We start from the raw sequence: 13,533 nt of genomic DNA, 5'->3' as shown, positions 1-13,533 counted from the left end.
CTCACCACAAATCCTGGATCCGCCCCAGAAAAGGTGTCTTATCTGCGCTTAAATAATTATAATAATTATATTACGGCGCATTGGTAGTCCTTTTTTATTTCACTAAGTGTATAATGCAATAGCTAGTCTCATTCTATTCAGCTATTTTGTAATTTCAATTGGCTATACCATTCGCTAAGATAGTTGGGAATCCATCTGCGCTTAACTCGATCATAAATTGAAAACAGTGCGCTATTGGTGCATGCTTCCAAAAAAAAGTCATGTTTCCAGCTAAGGAAGCTTTGGATATCGGCGTATTGGCACTGTACAAACAGGCCCGATTTGTCAATCGAAGGCGCTTATAGCACGTGCTATGAATAGATTGTAACTCCATTCGTTTATATGTCGATATAGGGAAACGAAAGTAGACCGGAATGTTCGTCGGGAATTTCGATACGTTTTCTGAAAAGCTCAAGGTCGCATTAAACGCGGGAGATTTCATTCTAGCGTATATTTTCAGCCGCCGAAACAGGTCTGTTGCGCGAAATATTGCTTTTCAGAAAATACTATACATCTAGCATAGCATCGAAATTTATTTAACATTTACTATCATGATGGAGTTATTTGCAGCTACCGCTCTCCTACTCTGCGCGGCGCTTTTTGCGTTCTTGCTTGCGATTAATCGCTTTCGGCTATATTACAAACTGAAAGAACCTAATAATAATCTGTGTGCCACGGAAAACACGTGCTGCGGTGGAATAAATTCGCTAAAATGCGAACTGCCGGCGGGGAAACTGCCGACGAGAATGCCGACTGTCATGCCGTCGGATGAATACGCCGAAAACGTAGTACCACTCAGTGTGAATTATCATTTCACGCGGAAATGCAACTACAAGTGCGGATTTTGTTTTCACACTGCGAAAACATCGTTTGTGTTACCACTTGACGATGCGAAGAGAGGGCTAGAACTCTTGAAAAATGCGGGTGAGTGGTCGATCAATATATTATGATATGAGCTGCGTTCTGCGAAAACTGGGCTTAACGCATGTGCGTAGAGTCATCCCAGATTAGCCTTTGCAATACACACAGGCTAATCAGGGACGACTTTTTCAGCGTTTACTGAATTGTTCGTTTGAAGAAAGTCTCTTCTAAACAAAAATCCATTCAAACGAAACGTTTCGTCCCGGATTAGCCTGTACGGACTGCACAGGCTAATTTGGAATAACACTTAAAGCTGAGCCCAGTTTTCCCAGATTGAGGTTCTATTAAAATAGTTGTTTCACGCGATTCGTCATCAAAAATGACTTGTTTAAGAACATACAGCTATCTTCTGTTGAGTTAAGAAAATATAATCAAGACACTGAGATTTATTTGGAGTATCTAAAATTTCATAAAATACAAAGGAAGTAAATTATAAATTCATTAAAATCGACCGGACTCATATTTGAAGAGTGCATTCGTTATGTATGTATGATGTTTTCTTTTATTTGTTACTTTATGATTGTGAGAATATTACCTCAATGCGTGTTTGTTTGTTGAGATTTAAACTTCGAAAATCTCGTATGTTTACATCTCGCCATTCAACCGCGCGTGTGTGTGTGTTTGTGTGTGTGTGTGTGTGTGTGTGTGTGTGTGTGTGTGTGTGTGTGTGTGTGTGTGTGTGTGTGTGTGTGTGTGTGTGTGTGTGTGTGTGTGTGTGTGTGTGTGTGTGTGTGTGTGTGTGTGTGTGTGTGTGTGTGTGTGTGTGTGTGTGTGTGTGTGTGTGTGTGTGTGTGTGTGTGTGTGTGTGTGTGTGTGTGTGTGTGTGTGTGTGTGTGTGTGTGTGTGTGTGTGTGTGTGTGTGTGTGTGTGTGTGTGTGTGTGTGTGTGTGTGTGTGTGTGTGTGTGTGTGTGTGTGTGTGTGTGTGTGTGTGTGTGTGTGTGATAAAATGCATAAAAACGACGTTTCAAATCACAATCAGGTAATTCTGAGACCGGTTGCTCAAAACTCAACACCGTTAACTTCAGACCCAAACAAGCTTAATTTTAATAGCAATCTTACTATCAAACTATTTGAGCTTACACCTTTATTCACAATTAACACATATATACCAAATGCTTAACATTTTAAATCACACAAATAACTTTATCCATTATAGTTTATGGCATCCAGGCTCTGTTTGTTTTCATTGTTTCAGGCATGAAGAAAATCAACTTCTCCGGTGGCGAACCGTTTATAGTGAAAAAGGGAGCGTTCGTCGGGGAGCTGGTCAAGTTCTGCAAACAGACGCTGGGCGTCGAGAGCGTCAGCATCGTCAGTAACGGAAGTCTCGTCTCGGAGCGGTGGTTCGAGCAATACGGTGAGTGCTATCATACGCCCTCATGAGCCGCGTTCTGGGGAAAACCTGGCTTAATGCATGTGCGTAAAGTGTCGTTCCGTATTAGCCTGTGTAGTCCGCACAGGCTCATCAGCGACGACTATTTCCGCCTAAACTGGATGTTCGCTAAGAAGAAGGGACTTATTGTACACGAATAATACAATACAAGCGAAAATTGTCATACACGATTAGTCTGTGCAGACTTCACGTGCTAATCTGGGACGACACTTTACGCACATGCATTAAGCCCAGTTTTCCCAGAACGCGGCTCACATAATCTCTCTGTTGGTCGGTCGCCCCGCATACAATGTTGATTGATTATGGAGCTTACTACCAATACTACTTCCATATTTTTAGCGTTTGAATTCATTCTTCAAATACATCATCACAATGAAGCGAAGATGTGCAATACACACTAAATACTTGCACATGTGATTACGTAAATCAATTTTACTCATCGCGTCAAGATAATGTGACTCGCAGTTCGTCATATATAAACGTGTTATCTAATACGGGTCATATGTCAGTGTTGTTGCTACATTTAGTTTTAGTTTGTATGTCCTATTCTTTGAAGAAGAGGGGGTATATTGTTTTTTGGCCTGTCTGTCTGTCTGTCATTGTATGTGTGTGTCCCAAAACTTTAACCTTGGTTAAAATTTTGCAATAACAAGGTTACAGTTTTGCAATAACTTTTGCATTATTGAAGATAGAAACTTGATATTTTGCATTCATGTGTATCTCATGGAGCTGTACATTTTGAGTGGTGAAAGGTCAAGGTCATCCTTCAAAGTCAAGGGTCAAATATATGGCTTCAAAGCGGCGCAGTAGGGAGCATGTGGTTCTTACAAACACATATCTTGTTAGTTATATGATATCTACATAGTGTGTGTTTAGCCCACCTGTAACCTACATTTTATCAGCAGTCTTGAAATAGCGTTATCAATGTTTAATATTACTTAACTTATCACCATGGGAAGCAAAGTCAACGATTGTATTACATTTATAACATTTTGCAAATCATTATATATCTATATATTTAAATTTAATGGCTTGTTGTGGTTTCATTCGCATGATTTGGTTTCATTCAAGATTATGTCCTTAGTTGTTTTAATGAGGTCGTCAACGTATCAGCTTCGCTTATTTCAAATAATGAATAGCATGGATTATTAATGTGTCTCTTGAAAAATAAGCAGAAATGATTCGGGCAAGAACAATACGTATTCATATCATTTTTTGAAAACAAGTAAATTTGATATTCTGGTTGATTGTTTATGCTCGTCAAATGTTAAAAAACATTTTCTGAAAATAGTTATCTCTTTACTTCTTGTCTTTTTAGAGAACCAAATAGGCATACTGGGAATTTTGTTACGTGGACGCGTATGCTTTCAAAATGATGATACCTATTTATTTATTTTTTGTAAATGTGGAATATTCCTTCGAAATTGTATTTAATACTTTGCGATCGTCCCCATATTAATGTACATAATTGTTTCATGCTCTTAACCTTAAATGAATCAATTAAGTGCGGTAAAAATACGCCATTTGAAATCATAACATCTCATAACATATCACACTAGATCAATTATTTATTAAACAAAAATAATTTTTTTTTAATAAAAATAGAATATTTAGCGACCATGGAATATGCAGTAAAAAATGCACTTGATTTATATTGTTCATATACAAACACAATATTCTTAACCATGTGAACGATAAAAAGAACAGACTAAGGTTTATTCTTAAAAGTTTTGGAAATTTTATTATAAAAGCGGTTTAATAATATCGCTTCTTACAACCATTATAGCGGAGCTATAATGTTTAATGTGTAACCACGATGACCTTGACGGTAGATCGTATTCCGGGCATGGAAACTTTGATACACTTAAAGTAATGGCCTATTTAACGTACTTTACAAATAACTCGAAGCACGCCGTCTTGAAATGCTTTAACAACTTGTAAACAATAACGGTTTATCATTCAGTAGTATCCATATCGGATTTGTAAACAACCCAAGGCCAAACAATAGTAATTCATACCATTCCGATAGTAGGCCTTATCGCAATGTAAGCCTTAATGCATAAACAAGTTGTTGGTTTCCGCTAACCCAACCGACCCTACTTATCACGTGCCGACCCGTAATTTCTTACCCAACCGACCCTACTTATCACGTGCCGACCCGTAATTTCTTACCCAACCGACCCTACTTATCACGTGCCGACCCGTTATTTCTTACCCAACCGACCCTACTTATCACGTGCCGACCCGTAATTTCTTACCCAACCGACCCTACTTATCACGTGCCGACCCGTAATTTCTTACCCAACCGACCCTACTTATCACGTGCCGACCCGTAATTTCTTACCCAACCGACCCTACTTATCACGTGCCGACCCGTAATTTCTTACCCAACCAACCCTACTTATCACGTGCCGACCCGTAATTTTCCTGTCCTAAACCAGGTTTAGACTTCGGTCATTTTTGCTTAATTTCCTACCGGGTAAATAACTTTAAATTTTGCGATCAAGTTTGCTTTATATGATTATATTAACTAAATTAACTTGAAATTAACTGAAGCTAACTAACTTAAGACTATTAAAAATACAAAATAGTGTTAAATAGCGATGATTTCTGCAAGTCTATGTATATTCTTATTAAACTGGGAATTATTTAGAACGTAAACGAAGAAAACATGTTCAGCCGACCGATACCTACCCCAAAATTGTGTCGATGTTAGTGGAAACATTTTTTTTCTTTTTTGCAAAACACGAATTTGCCATTAGAGTAGTATTGAACGCGTCACCATTATGTGAGCTATATCTTAGTCTAGTTCACAAAAAATATGTCGTAAAAGTAAGGCAAAAGAACTTGAGAAAAAGTTTGTGGAAATAGATAAGTGACACCTTTTACTTTTATTTGAACGTTTTATGAAGTAGTCTGTTAGAACGCTTCTAAAAGCTGTCCTTAACTCTTTCAGTGCTGGCACCGAATTTTGAAGGCATTTGCAAACAGTTTGGATCCAGATGATACGCCAAATAATGTGGCGTCTCATTAGGATCAAAACTGTTTGCTATTCTGATAGTATTATTTGAAAAAAAAATCGAAGAAAATGCTTATTTTAGAAATTCAGCAGACAACATTTTAGCAGACGAAAAATTTCCCAGCATGCAAAGGGTTAATATGAGCATTGCTCTAGGAAAACGTGGGTAAATGTAGTCCACACAGGCTAGTCCACACAGGCTAGTCCACACAGGCTAATACACACAGGCTAGTCCACACAGGCTAGTCCATACAGGATAGTCCACACAGGCTAGTCCACACAGGCTAGTCCACACAGGCTAGTCCACACAGGCTAGTCCACACAGGCTAGTCCACACAGGCTAGTCCACACAGGCTAGTCCACACAGGCTAGTCCACACAGGCTATTCAGGGACGAAACTTTCCGCTTTTGTGGTATTTTTCGTTTCAATGAAGTATCTTCTTAGCGCAAATCCAATTTAGTCTGGGACGACACTTAACGCACATGCATTAAGCTCCGTTTTCCTAGAGCGAGACTCGTATCAAATTCCCGCAAAATATCTCTTCAGGTGAGTTTTTGGACATATTGGCTGTTTCGTGCGACAGCTTCGATGCCGATACAAATGAGAAGATTGGTCGACAGCAAGGACAGAAAAGTCATCTGATTAGCCTTCGATCCGTGCGGAGACTGTGCGCTGATTATAAGGTAATACACTGATGATAAACAATAATTTATCGATAAGCATGCGAAGACTGTGCGCTGATTATAGGGTAATACACTAATGATAAACGATAATTTATCGATAAGCATGCGAAGACTGTGCGCCGATTATAAGGTTATACACTGATGATAAACCATAATTTATCGATAAGCATTCGATATGTGCAAAGACTTTGCGCCGATTGTAAGGTTATGCACTTATGATACTCACTAATTTATCGATAAGCCTTCGATCTAGAAGCCAATTCACAGTTGATAAGAAATGCGCTATTGACAACCGTTCCATGATTGCAAAGGCTGTGTTCTGAGGAGAAGGTTATATTCCGCTGATAAGGAACGATTTATTGATAAGCCCTTCCATTTTGCGAAGACTGTCCGCCGATTATAAGGTAATATACACTGGTGATAAACAATAATGTATCGATAACTCTCCGATCTGTACGAAGACTGTTCACCGATTTTAACGGAACGCACAGATGATAAACAATAATGTATTGATACGTTTTGGATATGTGCGCCAATTATAAGGAAGGGTATGCATTTATTATAATTTATTATAATTAATATGCATTTATTATAATTAATAATTTATAGATAAGCCTCCGATCTCTGCGAAGGTTATTTTTTATACCACATTTATATAGCGCCCTTTTCATACTCGCGGGTGCGTTCAAATTCGCTTTACATGTTTTTCCCTGATCACTGAGTCACACGTCGTCCGTTAACATCTTGGCGCAGTATGCAGCCACGGCACATTTGCTTATTTCCCTCACAGGTACCCATTTATACACCTGGGTGGAGAGGAGCAGATGTGGGATAAATTTCTTGCTCAAGGAAATTCTAGTGGTCAGGGCGGGATTCGAACCCGGGACCTCTCGATCTCTAAGCCAGCGTCCTACCATTAGACCACTGCTCCCACTAGTTATGCCTTGGTTTTAAGGCTATTCACTGCCGATAAGTAATTGTTAAATTGCCTTTTTACAGATTTTGGCATGTATTGAAGTTTGTCATTAAATGCTTTATATTGATAAATGTAAACATTGGATCTAAAAAGCCCTAGTAAAAAACAAGAATAAAATGAAAGAAACAAACAAAGTAACCCTGAACTGGGCTCAAACAACTGACCACTGGAGTTAAAACGTCTAGCGCTAAGACCAATCGGCAATCCGTGCTCATACAATGAGTGATGTATTTTGTACTTTGTATAAGCATTCCTCGTTATGTAACAAAATATAATGACAACAACAGAACTCTCCAAAGTATTCAATCGTTTCGCGTTGCAACGCTTTATAATTTTCAGGTTTTTAAAATGTTAAAAGATGCCTATAATTGATATTTTAAAGCATGGTAAATGTTCAGTATTACAGTGTCCTCACAAATATCCTAACTACAACATAAATTTGCGAATCGGAAACATTAAGTTTTATTTTGTCATTTTACCAAAACGTGAAAGGTCCCTTTAAATGATAAGCCATGGTTATTTCGTAAGCTCCGATCTGTTCAAAGGCTGTGCGCCGCTTAAGGACAAGCCTCCTATTTGGTCATGCGCTGGTTTTAAGATCATTCATTGCTTATTCGCAACGAGATATTAATAGCCTCGGATTTGTACCATGGTAATGCGCTGGTTTTAATATCATGTATTTGTATATTGATAATCATCCGATAAGTCTAAAGACCTTGCGCCGAGTGTAAGGTACAATACCATTTTCACATTGTCGACATCGAATTCTGTAGTAGATGCCTCCCTTGATACAAATTATCGAGATCGAAGCCAACGATGTTGAAGCTAGAGCTACCTCAATAAATACAGTTAAAGTGAAGGGCATCGTGATTTTGTTTATTCGAAAAACACATTATTTAAAATAATTTTATTTGTGAATTGATATCAACTGATAAGGGTCACTTTAATGCTACTCACCATTTGATTAAGTGTGACTCTATCAAAACAGAAAGATTAAACTCGTGTATATCTTACTCAGTTTGGCTGAAAATAATCGGACATGTAATGAACGTAGACTACGGACCGATTACTTGCATATATGAATTAAAAATCTCCAATCTTCGCATAGGTTATCAAAACAGAAAGTTAAAAATCGCGCATTTCTTACTCAACATTTAAGAATTAATTAAATTATGAACCGATTATGTACATATGTGCATTCACAATCTCCAATCTTTGCGTTGTCGTTATAAGAATGTTTGTGCAGGTGGAATTCAAACTGAACACAGTTGTTAAAACGTTTCAAAATCTCCAATCTTTACGGACGTCTTTATAATGATGTATTTGCAGGAGGCATTCAAACTGAACACAGTCGTTAAAACGTTTCATATTCTCCAATATTTACGGACGTCTTTATAATAATGTATTTGCAGGTGGCATTCAAACTGAAAACAGTTGTATAAACGTTTCAAAATCTCCAATCTTTACGGACTTCTTTATAATTCTGTGTGTGCAGGTTGCATTCAAACTGAACACAGTTGTGAACACGTTTCAAAATCTCCTATCTTTAACGGACTTCTTTATAATTCTGTTTGTGCAGGTGGCCTTCAAACTGAACACAGTTGTGAACACGCATAACAAGGATGAGAACATGGTGGAGGAAATCATGCAGCTGAGCCCGTGCAGGTGGAAGGTAGCTTAGCGTAGTGACATTTAATTATTACACCTTCTGTTTAATTATCTGAACATTCCCTGTTAAATTTACGCATTTTACCATGTTGATGACCTACTGTCGTGTGGTGTTTAAATGTATATTTAGATAGGTACATTTTCTATTAAGAGAGACGGTAAATGCCAGACTACCGGGGATGCATAATTCGCAATGTCGTGTTGTCAAGCGGACCAATATGGTCTCGCATGTATCTTGTTGATTAGACAATTGTTTGAGCTTTAAAAGCTTCGAGTTGTGTGCGTTATAATTCCATTGCAATACGCTACAGTGGGTTTGCACAGAACATGCAACGGGTGACATGTGGGTTAAGTTGGCTTTCTGCTTAAAACCTTGATAACGAAGTGGGGTATTTTATGAACATTTATTTGTGTGTCTAGACTTCGCCCAAGGCCACTCCATTGTTTTTGTTATCACTACCTCAAGAAGCGTAGCGTATGTGAGATAACTTGAGTTGCTATGATGTTTACACAAAACTTATCTCAATACCGTGCTTCCGATTATATAAAATGTAAATAGGTATCAATGTTATCTATCTGAAAATATGCATATGATTTCCGCTAAATATTAGACTAAATACATACCTAGGTATTTCCAGTAAATTACATCTGTAATTTAATGATAATGTTTAAAGACCTCACTTGGGATTGGGTTTTTGCGTTGGGTGGGGTCATGGTCTATGTCACCATCCATAAAATAGATAAAGAACACATGTTTCCGCGCCAGGTTTCCGCGCAATAGTTAGAGAAAAAATAAACATACTGTATGAAATACCATGTATGTATATTTTAAAACCAGACCTCACTTTGCTTTTCATATGTGACGAGTAAGGTTTCTGAAAGTAGAAATGCGGTTTCTGCTTAATAAAAACATACACATAATTAAGCCTTTTTTAATGCTACCTTTTCCTGTTTACACATGGGTTTCTAGGAAAATACATTATTTAACTGTCTTCTTTAACATAACTTGTTGCTGAATCTTAACGTTAATTGGTCCTGAATCTTAGCCATAAATATGATTAAGTGATAAAATAAAGACTAATTCTGTCATTGTCGTATTCCCCAGGTATTTCAGTGCCTCCTGATAGTCGGTGAAAACACCGGTCCGGATGCACTGAGACGGGCAGAATCCTTTGTCATCACCAATGCTGAGTTTGACGAATTTCTCCGAAGGCACAAGGATGTCGAATGCCTGGTGCCGGAATCTAACGAAAAGGTGCGTGCGCTTTGTTTGATTGGTTTTTATTTGTCTTTTCGCCTGTCCGCGTTCGGCTGCCCGAACCTACACGTTTCATGACCATAACGTTTCACGTTTCACATTTAAAGCAACGTGATTACAAAAGCTGATTAAAGTGGTTACCCAGTATCAGGGTGTAGAATCAACGGGGTTTCCCAGGTTTACACACGGGCTTGACAGAATGTAAACACAACGTTAAGAACTTTATTTTTGCAAATATCTCAAGTTTTTTTTAAATACATTTGGAAAATTCTTTAGTGCATAAAATACAGTTTTTCTTGCAGTTTGTGCCGATATCTTTAGGTATAGGAATATATCATGGAATACGTATGAAATCGTTGACACACTTTTACATTGCGAAAAGCATAAACGTGTACAATAAATGCAGTGGATACCGGATTTTTTTTAATGAGAACACAGGCTTATTAAATATAAGCATTCCGATCTATTTCACATTGCCATAAGCAGCATACAAATATGTCTAAGTTGAAATTCTTAAGAAAAATAATTTTAAAAAGTTATTTGAAATAAAGAACCTCTTACCGTCATGTATACATCCGTTAAAGTTGAAAGGGGGATCCCCACAAAGTCACGTGATCCTGCAACCTGAGTACTAATAACAGTTACTGACAACTGCCTGCCTTAAATCAGAGGAAGGGGGTGGCGACCGTAAAATTTGCTCAATACAAATCCCCTTACAAGTAATGTGGTCAGACTGGGATTCGAGCTTACAGAGCCCGTATTAACAGTGATGCCGACGATATTTGATAACGTTGAGCGTTGCACTACTTTACGTTATTCCTTAACATTAGTTTACACTCTCTTCGGCTTTTGCTAATATATTTACATGTATATGTTTTTGTTTCAGATGCAGAATTCGTACCTGATCCTCGACGAATATGTAAGTTTAACAAAAGTCAAGTTGATCCGTGTAAGTTAAGTTTTTTGTATACATCATAGAGACACGTTTTTTGTTCTTGTGAATGGTTAAACACCACACACGACGAAATGTATCGCCTAAACGAGTTTTTTTACTAAATAGACTTCTAGTAAATGTATACAGAGTAACCTGATATGGTACAGGCCGACATCCTTTACGCACATACAGCAGTATCATAAATTCCCCCCCCCCCCCCCCCGGACCCTACCCCCGCCCACCCGAGCTTACCACAGGGGTTCCAGATTGTTAAATGTACACCTATTGTGTATGGTTTGACTTTTCAACAACGAATATTGACACAAATACACAGTGTAAAAAATACCCCTCGTATAGGTATTACATATACACAAGGTATGAAACGCACTATATGCCTATTGCTGAAAGATTGTGGACCACGGGACGTGACCGTTTTCATCGAGAGTATACATGTTTCCATGCAGTTGCCGAACTAATGCAACTGGATTCGTTAACAGACATTTAAAGCAACGTGATTACAAAACTTACCGATCTCCTGATCGGCTAATTACTTTAATATTCAATTTACTTCGACTTTCTCGCTACATGTCTATGTTTTGCTTCCATTTTTTGTCGACCGAATGCTCGGTTGTAAAACGCCATATCATTGGCCAACACAATGCTGGCTATTAGAACAACCAACCCAATGACGCGTTATTAAATCAAAATAGTGTACATGCGTCTAAACGAAACACCGAGTGAAATGTACATGCTTATAAGAGACGACACTTTTTAATGTGACGACACTTTACGCATATGCATTAAACCCAGTTTTCATTAAGTGAGTCTCGCTTCTTTTTTTCCACAGATGCGGTTTTTGGACTGTACGAAGGGTGCAAAAGAACCGTCGAGATCTTTGCTCGACGTAGGCGTAGATAATGCGCTCAATTTCAGCGGCTTCGATGAGAAAATGTTCTTCAAGAGGGGAGGCAAATACGTCTGGAGTAAAGCCGATATGCAGCTTGATTGGTAGCCTCCCTTTTCAGAGATTACCTTGGCAAATTTAGTGTTTCGTTTTTATGTGATATTGGATACATGTATATATGAACATTTCTGCAGCTAAACCATTCGTTGTTAAACCAGATGTGGCGTTTCAATAAGGCCCAGACATTTTAACCGAAAGAAAACGCGGGGCTAAAGTCTTATTTTAGGATTTCAAGGGTATGCATGAGCATTACAAAATAACATACACGCACAGGATTACAAATGTTTGATAATCAACTACGTACATTCAATAACGCCTTAACACGAAAAGCAGACAAGTTATTTTTAGATGGGAACGAATATTCCAATACTCGAAAAGAAGCGGAATATTTGAATCCGAAATTTTGATTTGAATATTCACGTTTTAAAGAAATTAATTGATGTTCTTCTTTAAAACAGAAGTTCGTTCAATAACATATTTGTGCTGACCACTGTCGTGTATTAATCAATGACGATTATTGTTTATTTGTTTATATATCATGTACATGTGTTTGCTAGTATTCTATTTTGTCTGTATTTGTATACTTTGTACTTGATTATTATTGTTAATGTTTTACTCGTCTTTTTTTCGCATAAATCTCGTTATTTATTTATTTTTTTATTTTAATTTATAATTATCGGTTGTTTTATTACAAAAATAAGAAATAAGCGTTGTTTTGGTTTTTTATATTATAGAAGATTTTTGTGTTGAGCATTTTTGTCTGATTTGCATCATCACATGTACAGCAGTAATACCATCGTCATAATCGTCGCCATAATCATCACCACCTTTGTTCGGTTTGTCAAAAAAACATGCCAGGTGGAGAGCGGGCCAATTTTCCTTAAATGGCTAGGGGTGGATCCAGGATGTGTTATTGCGTTGCAGCTATGATCTTTTTAGTTGTAGTTTAAAATTGTTAACATTGCATATGTCAGAGATATGACTCTGGTGTGATCTGCCCGTGCACTATTTAAATTAATCATGCGAGTCGTAAACCCATGTAAAATTTAATTACCAGGGTGTAGAATCAACGGGGTTTTCACACGGGCTGGACAAAATTAAACACACCTTGAAGCACTTTTTGCAAATATCTCAAGTTATGAAATACATTAGAAAAAATTGTTATCGCATAAAAACAGCTTTTCTTGCAGTTTGTGTCGATATCTTAAGGTATCTTAAGGTTTAAACAAAAAATCCTTGTATACATCTGAAATCGGTGACAAAATTTCACGTTGCGTAAAGCACAAACGTGCATCACACTTTTTGAACAAAAACATATGCATATCAAATAAAATAATTCTTATTTATTACACATTGCCATAAGCAGCATAAAAATCTGTATTTTATTCACTAGATGAAATTCTTACGAAACATTGTTTTAAAAAGTAATTTGGGGAAGAGCAGCACTTACCGGTGTGTTTACTTCCATTAACGTTTAATTGGGAACCCAACAAAGTCACGTGATCCTGCACCCTGAGTACCGACACATCAGAGACAATTATGCGCAACAAGGCCATTGTATAGTTAACATACTCTTGTTACCATATTCAACAAGTGTTGTCTTTTTGGTAATCGTTCTGCTTAGCTTTTTTTTCGGCGGCCTATCTTAACAACTTTCAAGGTATTATATGTTGTTA

At 37.6% G+C, this 13,533-nt stretch overlaps 2 protein-coding genes and 1 long non-coding RNA gene across 10 annotated transcripts in view; 1 reads left to right on the top strand and 2 right to left on the bottom strand.

Moving 5' to 3' along the window:
* Window positions 1-13,533, bottom strand: part of LOC127856501 (uncharacterized) — a 405,251-nt gene that overhangs the window by 373,320 nt on the left and 18,398 nt on the right. The gene's annotated exons all lie outside the window — the stretch shown is intronic.
* LOC127856520 (radical S-adenosyl methionine domain-containing protein 2-like) lies at window positions 387-12,502 on the top strand. Its single transcript, XM_052392798.1, has 7 exons — window positions 387-963; window positions 2,157-2,318; window positions 5,921-6,057; window positions 8,613-8,705; window positions 9,807-9,956; window positions 10,846-10,878; window positions 11,741-12,502. Exons 1-7 carry the CDS (start codon window positions 591-593, stop codon window positions 11,903-11,905), a joined length of 1,113 nt encoding a protein of 370 aa, XP_052248758.1. The 5' UTR covers window positions 387-590; the 3' UTR covers window positions 11,906-12,502.
* LOC127856528 (uncharacterized) lies at window positions 9,880-11,494 on the bottom strand. Its single transcript, XR_008038094.1, has 3 exons — window positions 11,422-11,494; window positions 10,521-10,576; window positions 9,880-10,022 (listed from the first exon to the last, which is right to left on the bottom strand). It is a non-coding gene; the product is annotated as an uncharacterized LOC127856528 (long non-coding RNA).

This window comes from Dreissena polymorpha, chromosome 13 (assembly GCF_020536995.1).
Source record: "Dreissena polymorpha isolate Duluth1 chromosome 13, UMN_Dpol_1.0, whole genome shotgun sequence".
NCBI classification, from domain to species: domain Eukaryota; kingdom Metazoa; phylum Mollusca; class Bivalvia; order Myida; family Dreissenidae; genus Dreissena; species Dreissena polymorpha.
Note: the sequence above shows the minus strand (reverse complement) of the source record. Positions and strands in the feature narration are given on the sequence as shown.

Bases quoted from the DNA above. Each gene is read 5' to 3' on its own strand.
- LOC127856520 (XM_052392798.1), top strand. From the start codon at position 591: ATGATGGAGTTATTTGCAGCTACCGCTCTCCTACTCTGCGCGGCGCTT. The intron at 6,058-8,612 runs GTAATACACTGA...CTGTTTGTGCAG, and splicing joins GACTGTGCGCTGATTATAAG to GTGGCCTTCAAACTGAACAC. The intron at 8,706-9,806 runs GTAGCTTAGCGT...CGTATTCCCCAG, and splicing joins TGAGCCCGTGCAGGTGGAAG to GTATTTCAGTGCCTCCTGAT.